Here is a 12,020-nt window from a genome sequence, read left to right on the forward strand (position 1 = left end):
ACCCCTAACCAAGCAGAGGTTGCATAATGCACTTTTAAATTACCACCCAAGTTAAAATATGTCAATGCAAGATATATCAGATAGATTGTTGTCTCCTGAACATTTTAATACTTACACTTCTGAAGGTAGCTGTGTAAAACTTGTTGTGAAATTGTCGATTATAACATGTGCATCCTGCATTTCTTCCCGCTCACCTTTCCTCTCTGCAGCATAACCTTTTAAGGTCACAAATCCTGAAGAAAACACAGGAACTTTCAGCAAAATACTACAGGGCTGATCTGCATATTATAACTTCATAAAAGATCCCCTGCATATGAAACAAGGAAGTTATTTCTCCCTTCCTCCTATAGTTTTCTCTCTCCTTCTCACCTGAAAGCCTTTACAAATGGTGGGACAATATTCAGTAAGAATACAAGGCAAAGAAGGACCTTATTATACCTTGTCATATTTCAATCATATTGTTCTGATATAGCCCCCTATTCACACACAACGCAATACAGGCTGCTCTATTGGGTGGAGTTGAAATGGCGCCAAGTGGCTGCCTCTTTGAGCTCATCTGCAAAACAACTGAAATCCTCTCTTTTTTTTTAATCATTTTCAGGGTGGTGGGGTTCTGCTGAGGTCCTGATCTGTAAGTGGCACTTAAACTGCACTTTTTCTTTTAACAGCGAATGAATTCCCGTTCCTGGAGTTCGTTGGCCAATCGTTTTCCGACATTCTCCAAACACGGCTTGGAAGATGGCGCCTTGGAATGCGGCCCTGTGGATGACCGATTTCAGGCCGGTGTTGAGGACTGAGGCGTTGTGGGCGACAGCGGACGTATGGAAAAGCGACACGGCAAACTGTAACATCATAACAGCGACTGTAAGTCTCCCCTTTCATTGTGAAAATGGGTGATATCTCTCTGTGCCTTGTTTGTGAGAGACAGAGAGCCTCCGGCATGTTGAATTGTTGGGAAAACAATAGATTTTGTTGACTCCAGATCATGGTCTCTTTGGGTGCTTTGTTGTTGCTTGGTAGGAGGTGGACGCTGACGCTTTTTGCTGAAACAGGCAGGGGTGAGGGCGGAGGGGAAGTTGAAACGGGCAGGGGTGAGCGCGGAGGGGAAGTTGAAACGGGCAGGGGTGAGGGCGGAGGGGAAGCTGAAACGGGCAGGGGTGAGGGCGGAGGGGAAGTTGAAACGGGCAGGGGTGAGGGCGGAGGGGAAGTTGAAACGGGCAGGGGTGAGGGCGGAGGGGAAGTTGAAACGGGCAGGGGTGAGGGCGGAGGGGAAGTTGCGCGGGGAGAGGGGAGAGGGGGCTTTGGGGTTCTAATGTTTTTCTTTTGACGTTCTGTTTTTTCCATGGATACATGTGAAGACAAGTACTTCAGATTGTATACTGTATACATTCTCTGATAATAAACAAAACCATTTGAGTCTATGATCAACAATGGCTGTAGGTGATGTACAGTTCACCAAACTATTAGTCATTGTGTCATAGAGAAATACAGCACAGAAACAGGCCCTTCAGCCCAACACATCCATGCAAGATAAACTAGTCCCACATCTGCCTGTGTTTGGCCCATGTCCCCCTAAACATTTCTTACACAGGTACCTGTCCAAATATCTTTCAAATATTATTGTATCTGTCTCAACCACTTTCTCTGGCAACTCATTTCACAGACGCACCACACTCTGTGTGAAGATGCTGCTTTCAGGCCCTTATTAAAGTTTTCTTTTCTCACCTTAAACCCATGCCTTCGAGTTTTTGATATCCTTTCCCTGGGGTAAAAGATTGTTCAATCACCATATCTGTGTCCCTCCCCCTCCCCCAATGAATTTATATGCCTGTATAAGGTCACCAGCCAGTCTCCTACATTTCAAGGAATCACATCTCAGTCTGCCCACACTTTTCCTATAACACAGGCCCTCAAGTCCCAGCAACTCGAGGTCAGGAGAGAGAGGTGAAAAGTTTAAGGGGAACAGGAGGGGAAACTTCTGCAATCAGAGGGTCATTAGAGTGTGGAGCAAGCTGACAGCACATGTCCTCGATTTCAATGTTTAAGAGAAGTTTGGATAGGTACATGGATGGTAGGGGTATGAGGACTATGGTCCAGATGCAGTCAATGGGAGTAGGCAGCTTAAATGATTCAGGGAAAATAGTTGGGCCAAAGAGCCTGTTTTTGTGCTGTATTTTCCTATGACTCTAACATTCCAGTACTTCTGCTTTGCAATCTTTCCAGTTAATGATATCTTTCCCATAACTCAGTAACCAAAAGAATACACAATATACCAGGTGCAGCTTCTCCAAGTTCTGTACAACTGCAGCTTGACATCCCAATTCCTACACTCAATCCTTGACTGAAGCCAGCATGCCAAACATCATCTTCACCAGCCTGTCTCCCTCTGACACCATTTTGGTGATGGCTGCCGCTCTCTCAACTACCATCTACACACCCAGGATGTAATAACGATCATGTCTACAATTTTCTACCAGACTACTATGAAACAAAAGGCAGGCACTAGGATTTAAACTGATTGAAAAAAAAACTTCCTTGTCTGAAAGAAAAAGGAAAAATGGTTTATTGTCACTGTACAAACATACAGTGAAAAAGATTTGTTTTGCATAAACAAGACCCTTCTTCAGGATTGAGAAGCAAGGGGGAAGATGCCAGAATAAAAAGGTGGGGGTGGGAGGAGAAGGCAACTGGAAAATGATAGTTGAAGCCATGTGGGTGGGAAAAATCAAGGGCTGGAGAGAAAGGATTCTGATAGGAGAGGAGAGTGGACCACAGGAGAAAGGGAAGGAGGAGGGCACCTGGGGGGAAGTGTTAGAGAGGTAAGAAGAGGTAAAAGGTCAGAGTGGGGAATAAAGAAAGAGGGGAGGCGGGGGGGGGGGGAGAGAGATATTTTTTTTTTAAACCAGTAGGAGAAGTCGATATTCATGCTGTCAGGTTGGAGGGTCCCCAGATGAAAAAAAAGGTGTTGTTCCTCCACCTTGACAGTGGCCTCATCTTGGAGGTTTTGGACCAAAATGTCAGAACAAGAATGTGTTATTTTGTTTTATTCTGTATACCATCTGTACGGATCATTTTGTTACATTAGTGATTTGAGGTAGCACAGGGGAAAATAACAAGTCAGAATAAGGTGTTACAGAGAATGTGCAGTACAGGCAGACAATAAGGTACAAGGTCATAAAGAGGTAGATAGTGAGGTCAGGTCCATCTTATCATGCGAGTGGCCCACTCAATAGTCACAGCAGGATAGAACCTGTGTTCAACACTGATGGTACACGCTTTCCAGCTTTTAGAGGGAAGAGAAGAATGTCCAGGGTGAGTGGATTATATTGGCTGTTTTACCAAGGCAATGAGAAGTATAGACACAGAGTCCATGGAGAGGAGGCTGGTTTCCATAATGTGCTGAGCTGCACCCATAACTCCCTCAACACGCTGGAGGAACTCAGCAGGTCGGGCAGCATCCGTGGAAACGAACGGTCAACGTTTCAGGCCGAGACCCTTCGTCACGACCCCAGCATCTGCAGACTATTTTGTGTTTACCCATAACTCTCTGCATCTTCTTGCAGTTCCATGCAGAAGAGATTCCAACCCAAACTCTGACGCATCCAAATAGGATGCTTTCTATGGTGCGCCGATAAAGACTGGTGAGGGTCAAAGGGACATGTTAAAAGTCTATAGCCTCCTGGAAGGTAGAGGCACTGGTGCACTTTCTTCACAAGTCATGAAATAGTAAGAAGCAGGTTATTAATACAAATAACCATTCTTCAAAAAAACACTCAAAGTGAAAGACCCACTTGTATTTAAAGCAATCAAAATTAGCCCTTAATATGGGATATTCAGATTCCATGCCATTATATCTACACTGGGGAAGGTAGTAAGTAAATACAGTCGTCCCTCAGTATCCGCAGGGGATTGGTTCCAGGACCCCCTGCAGATACCAAAATCCGCGGATGCTCGTCTTTTATATAAAATGGCGTAGTATTTGCATGTAACCTACGCACATCCTCCCGTATACTTTAAATCATCTCTAGATTATTTATAATACCTAATACAATGTAAATAGTTGTTATACTGTATTGTTTAGGGAATAATGACAAGGAAAAAAAAGTCTGTCCATGTTCAGTCCAGATACCACAGGAATGTGTTATTTTGTTTTATTCTGCATACCATCTGTACGGATCATTTTGCTCTTTGTAGCTCTTCTGGGAACACTGATGCTGCCTCGGCATCAGCCGATGCCGATTCTCCTGTGATCTTTAAGTTCTTGAGGCTGTAGTGCTTTACATAGCCAGCCAGCCATCCCTTACTAGCCTTAAACTCCTTCCTCTCGCTCACAACACGAGTAGCGAACGAACGAGATGCGAGGCAAACAATGCTCAAACGAGTGCTGGAGAGAGACTGAGGATCTGCAAAATGGCAGGAGGCTACAGCAGGGTATGCCTACACATCACCTCATTCACGTGGATTCAGCGTAGTGCTCGGCACGCAGCAAATTCAAGTTTCGTTTTTTGGAACTTTCTAGAATTTTTTTTGGGATATTTTCGATCTGCCGATATGGAGGGCCAACTGTGCTCATATTAACCAACCCTCATCAAACCCCCACATTATCACATCATGAAAGTGATGAATAGCCACCTTCTGTATTAACACATTGTTAAAGACAGTTCTGGCCATTGGATGTATTCCTATTGTACATATACATATAGTTATCTATCTACATTCAAAATGCTAACATTAAGTAAGTTTCTTATGCAATTTACATCTTTCAGAGTATAGAAAATTCAAGGAGAGGGCTCAGAGATGTTTAGTTACAAGTAGCAGCTAGCTTCAACACTTCTTGGGTTAAAAGGTAAAAGAAGGGTAAATAGCCAGATTACATTCTTATTAGAAAGTGCTGGAGAGCAAACCTGAGGAGGGGTCAAGATCAAGTCCATTCACAGCAGAATACTTTGCAATAATTATTTACTCAAATCACATGAAGAAATACTTTTCCAAGGTTATCTCTAACCATTTCTCAAGTACACAATCATTAATGAATGCTGAAAGAACATATTTATTTTACACCACCAACATTCTTGGTTTCAGTCATAACCTTATCCCTTCCACCCAGACAGCTATTCCCTCCAAGTACCGAATTTTATATGCTTAAAGATGACACAATGTATTTTTACGTTATTTGCTTATACCCTTTGTGTCCTTCTAATCTCCTCACTACCTTCTCGATTTCCCATGTTCTCCTTTTAGACGTGAACCATTTTCTTTTATTTCACCCATTTGTTTAAATTACCTTTACAGGGCTTCTTCTCCTCGTGTTCCTTGGATCCATTCTGGTTTGACCACTTGCGTTTCTCTGCTTTCAAGTCATTCTGTGTTTCTGGAAGCTCTCCAAACAGGTCAGAAACAGAAGCTGCTGATGGGTGAAAGAACAAGACAGCAATTAAGATAAAAGCACAAAATAATTATTAGATCATTAGCAGCTTCTATTCACACCGCACTTTTCCTGCAAGCATATCTTTCTTTTCTAACATGTTTTATCTTGCTGACTGATGAACTTATCAAAGTACCAGAGGGTGTCTCTCAAAGCACTAACATAGCTTTCACCTTGTGACACAAATGTCTATGAAATACAAACCAAATATTCAGGATAGGATTCTTCTGCTTGGCTGCAGAAGAGCCACTAAATTACCCTTGCAAAGCAGTACATCATGTTGACTCGGGTCTGTGACGTGATAATACACCTGTTGCCTTGGACAATAAACTGCAAACTCAATCCTGAAATCTTTTTGTAGATACAGGTTGTTGAGTTGGTGGTAACTTGTGGTAAATCTTCATTAATAACTTGATGATATAGATATGATATTATCCACACTCAACATTTTCTTAGCGAGCTTGCACTTGTATCAGATTTATCCTTTGGGCGTGCACTCCTTCCTGAACTTGACCTGCAATCTAGGTTAACATTTTGGTGCACTAGTGAGAAGAAACAGATTGTTCCTTTAGATTCTTGCTTCAGGTGGATGTCAATTGATTCCATTCGACTTTTCCACTGAACAGAACATACTTCTGGCACTCAATCCAAAATACCTTGTTTATTTAATGTAACAAATCTTGTTTATTTAATGTGATCATGGAGCAACATGTCTGCACAGGAATAGGAATCAGAATTAAAATTTTGGGCCACTGGGAAGCTCCCTGTGTAAAACAGAGTATGGGGATGAAGGGGAGGGAGGTAATGGTGAGGGGGAGGAGCCCTAATGCACAATAAATATATAGTTCATCACTTCAAGCTGCTCCCATCGCAGTCCTGCTCTGAAGCAACTCTATATCACATAATTGAAATTACATTACAATGTTAATCTCTTCCTGGGGCAGTCTAGAGAGGGGCGAATTTTTCTTTTTTTTTTGAAATACAGAATGAATGGTGGTGTAATCACATGGTAACTCTCTACTGGAAGTAAAGGTGAAATGACTTGATACGTCTGCTGCACACTGGGAGCAATGTGTCAAGCAACGAATTATGCTTAAAACAACTGCTCAAAATCATCCTCTCAAAGGGATATTGATTTTTCTTTAAACTTAAATCCCAAGGCCTGTAGACACCTTTTGAAAGCTTAGCAGGATTATAAGACCCTTATATATCTCTATTGCCATCTATAAATAAAAAGGTATAATACAAACACAAGAGACTCTGTAGATGCTGGAAATCCTGGGCAACACACACCAAATGGTGGAAGAATTTAGGAGATCAGACAACACCTATGGAGAGAGATAGACAGATGACATTTCCAGCCGAGACCATGAAGTAGTCCTGATCAAGGGTCTCAACCTGAAATGTTGACTATTTGTTGCTCTCCACAGGTGCTGCCTGACCTGCTGAGTTCCTCTAGCATTTGATGTGTGTTGAGCAGGTGTAATATGATGTCATATAAAGGAAGCCAAGAACCACACAGTGATCCAATGAAAATCTGTGCTGTGGAACTCATTGGAAAGTGAGCCATTTGACTTTATTCCACAAGATCAATTGCTAACAAGACAATATGTTCAAATAATCAAAAAGAACTTCAGTAAAATCAGTTGATAGAGCTAAATTGCACTGAAAATGAGAGGATGGTGTTGGATCAGCAAGTAAAATTCCCATACTAACCTGCCTCAAAACTACATACAAAGATTTTCTCTGCCATTTCGAAAGGCACTATGGGTGAGCTGCTGCAGTAACAAAGCATCTTGGACTAATATTGCAAGTTCAGTTCCCAATTTGGAGTTCTGAATTGCATTAAAAATGAAGGTATTTCCTTGTTATAAAAATCCAACCAATTTGCTGAAGTCTTTGAGGGAAGGAGATCTGGTATTCTTCAAAGTCCTACCTGCATGCATCTCTAGTTCCACAGCAACACAGCTGCCCTCTTATTAAAGCTGTTCAATCCATAGTGAGTAACTGTGTTTTCAAAATTGGCAAAAGCAAAAAGCACTGTCTTTTAAAATAAAATTTCCCAATGTAGACAAAGATAGGGAAGACGAATGTGGGGAATAGCTACAAACTAGTACAAATCTCAACAATAAATACAGATTAATAGTAGATATACCCACATACATGCATGATACAGCAGCAAAAGCTACAATGCTACATTCCAGCTGTGTGTTTACCTACGTCTGGGTTCCTTGTGTCTGGCAGGTTATCGAAAAGTGACGGCTTTGATTTCTGAGCATCTCCTCCTAAATGATCAAAAGAGAATAAACACATTCATTGCTGTCAGAGCCTTTGCTGCGCCTTCTGTTCTCTTCACCCAAATCACTAGCAGGTGTGGTCCGTGAGGAATAACCTGCTCCAAGCTGCCCGACTACCTTTGAGAGATTTCACAGAGCAGCAGTTTGCACGATAATGATCACATTTTTGAGAGCAGTAGGGGTCAGGTTCCTGGCATCCGATGTTCAAGGTGGGGTGGAGGCTGGGCTCTTGGCACTCGCCATTGATTACACCTTACCAACCAAGGTAACAATATATGTTCACTTCCCACTTTTTGTAGGCTGCCAGTCTTCTAATCACACCACCTGTGTTACATCCCACACGATGACCTTTCCTTTATCTGCACATCCTTGCTGTGGCTCCTTATCCAATGCCTTCTGAAGAGGTAAGTATGGTAGACCTACCAATTCCCTCTTTCTGTCGAACTTGTTACATCTTCAAAGAACCCCAGTAAGCTGATCAAACACGACTTCCCTTTCACAACACCAATGTTAGTGTCAAATGACTAGTCATATAGTCACCATTCAGCCAAAGACCATACTGACCAGTGTCCACCCATCCTCATTAAACCCACCTCCCAGCACTTGACCTATAGCCTTCTTTACCGAGACTACTCAAAAGCTCATCTAGAAACTTAGTTTCTTAAGGGTTCTGATGTTATTAACTGCTTCTAACACTTTCTCCATCACAGATATTGAGTGAACTGGACTGTAGTTTCCTGCTGTCTCCCTTTCCTTTTGAATAAAATGAGTTAAAGTTGCTATTTTCCAATCTAATGGAACCTTGCCTTAAACTTGGAAACTTTGGAAAACTGAAACCAACGTACCAACGGCCACCTCTAAAGAAGACCTAATGGCCAAGTCTATCAGGGTCCGAAGACTTGTTAGTAAATAGAACCAACAATTTTTTCCAGTATAAGTCATCTCAAAATTCCTTCCTCCCTTCCAGTTCCCAATTTCCAGCAATTCCTGGGCTGTAACTTGTTCCCTCTACAATGAAGTCAAATGTGAAATACCTCTCCTAATTCATTTGCTATCTCCTTACGTTATTGGACCCAAAACTTGCTCTCCACGGGAAGTGTTATCTCTTTCTTTTATATTTTAGCGTGTTTTATCTCAGAAGCTGACTTTGTTCTAGGTTATTATTGTTTGAGTCACCCTTTGTGGGTAGATCCTTACACCGCAGAGACCAAAATCTGGTTCCCGGTGTCCTGGCTGGGCGAGGGATTGAGTCCTTGCACGTTAGAATGGGATTAGTTTCCCAGAGCCCTGGGGTACATGGATGAGGCCGAAATCAGCATCTTTCCGCCCGCCACCCCGGGGTAGGAGCATGGTTCGGGTCCCAACACCCTCGGTGGAGTGAGTTCCCTCCCCCCCCACCCCAGGGTCCGGCCTCGGGGGCGGCGCTAGGATGGGCCGATGACCCGCACCCACCGAGTAAAATCAGCCTCCAGCTCAAAACCCGCCTCTCCTCACCAGGCTCCGGCAGATCTTCAAACAAATCCATCCCGTGTCTGTGATTAAAAGCACTCCCCTTCTGTCAACTCCCAATCCAGGCTTCAACAGCGGCCTAAAGGGCCACAAGACCGTCAGACACCCTCCGGGTCCTAGTGCTACGTTGCTTCCGCTTACAGTCTCTGGGGTTCCGCTGGGTCCTCACGACACCGACACAGAGAGCCAGACAGACAGACACAGACACACATACACTCACACTCTCCCTCTCTTTGAAAGCAAGGATATTTGTCTACTTAGTTTCTCTTTTCCTTTTTTTGGTGAGGCGCTCACATCTGATGTGGTGTCATAATTATATATGCCATTCACATCATTTTTACATATAACCCATAATGAATAATGTAAACAAAGAATGCTTAATCAAACAATAAATTTACATTATTGCTCAAATAATGTTTAAATATCAAATACATTACACTCCTCCCTGCTTAGCTAAGAACTCCTACTCTTTATTGAAAAATCTCAACTTCATTTTGCTCTCTAGTCATTACACACACACACACACACACACACAACTACTACATAGACATCCACAGCATAGTTAATTTTAAATGGTCCCATTCAGGCCGAAAGGTTTAATTGCTGTGGAAGGTTTCTTACTCGTGGGATAACATCTCTCCTGACCGTTGGACGGTGGGGGGGGGGGGTGAGGGGGGGATTGGGGGGAGGTGACATCACTCTGCTGCTTGGTAGTTGATACTTGCCACTATAAAATAATCCCGAGTTCTGGGACTTATGTGGTTGTTGTGTCGTCTCCAGATGAGATCAGACACAATCTCCATTGTGTAGGAGAGTGATCCAGTTCCGTCTTTAAGCTTTCCAAGTACCCACTTTTGATTGTCTCTGTAGTTCCTCATCAGGACTACTAAATATCAAACGTTGTTTGAGGAGTCCTCAGTTTGTCTCAGCTGTTTGTCCTGCATACTCCCTCTGAGATTGAATTCGAGGAGGTCCAAGCATCAGCGCATGGGATGAACTGCATAGCTGGTGGTTTGTTGGTTGTAGTGTGTGCTGCATTACAAAATGCAAACAGGAAATTGTAAAGCCTCTGATTTAGCGTTGTGTGTTCTGCTGACATTGCTCACAGTGAATTTTTCAGATCCTGAACAAACCTTTCCATCGGCAACAAACTGTGGTCCATTGTCCCTGACTAAGGGTTCTGGAACACCAGTCCTTGCAAGGAGGCTTCTCAGCACATCAACAGTGTGACAGCCCATAGTGGAGATTATTGGGAACACCTCTGGCCACTTTGTAGCTGTACCCATTACTACCAAGAAATTTGTGCCCATGAATGGTCTGGCAAGATCCACATGAATCCTCTGCCAGGGCAATGCAGGCTATTCCCGGGGATGGAGAGGCACTGCTCTTGGCATCTTCTGGATGTGTTGGCATCCAGAACAATGTATGGCCAGCTGCTTAATCTGCTGATCTATCTAATGCCATCTGACAAAACTTTGAGCCAACACTTTCATTTTGACCACGCCTGGATGATCAGCATGTATCTCCTCCAACACTCTGGCTCTCAGCTTGGCTGGTACAACAATCTCAATCGCCACACAAGGCAGCCCCTGTCGAGGGCAAGTTCATCCCAGCACTGTTAACGATGGGGTAAGTGGAATTTCTGCTTCACATTCCAGCCATTTTGGGTGGCCATGTAGACCTGAGACAGCATAGGGTCTTTTCTAGTTTGCCTTTCGATCATCTCTGCCATAATAGGGAGATTTTCAATTTGCATTAGGGAGAATAGGTACAGAAGAGTGTCCTGTTTTGTGAATTTTTCAGGTATTTCCCTGTCCAAAGGTAAATGGGACACTCCATCAGCATTTCCACACAGGTACCAGCCGAAGCATTTTACACCCCAAACCAGACTCAAGGCCTGTCTGTTAATCTGTGCACAAATTTTCTCTGCAGCATAAAGAGAACATGATGCAAAGGCTTTGAGGGCGTTCACTTCCATCTCTCATAGCATGTGTCATGATTGCACCCAGACCATAAGGTGAGACATCACAGGCAAGCTTCACTAGATGATGTGGATCATGTCACAACCACAGACATTGCTGGCAATGACATCCTGGACAAATCTCTCACCGGGGACTTCCAGTGGGCACAAGTCTGTGGCACCTCGGGAGCTGCACCTAGGCAGAGGGGCCCTGTCACAACCACGTATTCTGCTCTGGGGTTTACATGCCCATACAGGTGGGCTGCGCAACAGCTTCAACAATCACGTTTGTGAGTACACATGTCCCAGCTAATCAGTGTTCCATTATGGTGGTATTTAACTCCTTTATTTTCATTCTGTTCTTGTTGAGACTTGGCCAACATTACACCCCTACTTATCTTTGTCCTTGTCCAGGAAAGAAGACTACAGTTTCGACTGATGTTGTCATGGAGCAGCATTCAGTTAGAATTAGTTATTGTTTCCAACCGCAGTGTTCATATTTAAGTTTCAGTTTGAGAGTTTTAGTTAACGGCCCTGTGGGCCTAGAGTTTATTGTTTTTCTTTTCTGTCAAATTCAGCTAACAGTTCTCATTAAAGTCAGAGAATTGTTGACCCATTTCAGTGTCTCTCTCACTCCGCACTTGGACCATATTTGAACATTTTGACAAATGTGAGTGCAGTGTCTTATGTCACCATTTCCTTTGCCTTTTGGAAAGCCACCTCACACTGTTTGTCCATTGCCATTTCTTCCCGATATGCAGTCATGATTTCAAAAGTTGGAGCACAGTAGCCAGGTTTGGTGGAACCCTGAAAAAGTGATTGACGAATC

General features: G+C 43.3%; 1 protein-coding gene across 6 annotated transcripts in view; it reads right to left on the reverse strand.

Moving 5' to 3' along the window:
- Nucleotides 1-9,338, reverse strand: part of ilkap (integrin-linked kinase-associated serine/threonine phosphatase) — a 52,035-nt gene extending 42,697 nt beyond the window's left edge. For 3 of the 6 annotated variants that reach the window (XM_072255709.1, XM_072255704.1, XM_072255710.1), the window contains exons 1-4: nucleotides 9,175-9,338; nucleotides 7,642-7,710; nucleotides 5,285-5,407; nucleotides 116-233 (exon numbers count right to left, since the gene is read on the reverse strand). In XM_072255709.1, coding sequence (XP_072111810.1) covers nucleotides 116-233; nucleotides 5,285-5,407; nucleotides 7,642-7,710; nucleotides 9,175-9,247 — 383 coding nt within the window. In that variant the 5' untranslated portion in view covers nucleotides 9,248-9,338. The remainder of the gene's footprint in view (nucleotides 1-115; nucleotides 234-5,284; nucleotides 5,408-7,641; nucleotides 7,711-9,174) is intronic. The other 3 variants (XM_072255708.1, XM_072255707.1, XM_072255705.1) reach the window with 3 other exon arrangements.
- Nucleotides 9,339-12,020: the final 2,682 nt, after the last annotated feature.

The sequence above is a fragment of the Mobula birostris genome, chromosome 4 (genome assembly GCF_030028105.1).
Source record: "Mobula birostris isolate sMobBir1 chromosome 4, sMobBir1.hap1, whole genome shotgun sequence".
Lineage (NCBI taxonomy): Eukaryota > Metazoa > Chordata > Chondrichthyes > Myliobatiformes > Myliobatidae > Mobula > Mobula birostris.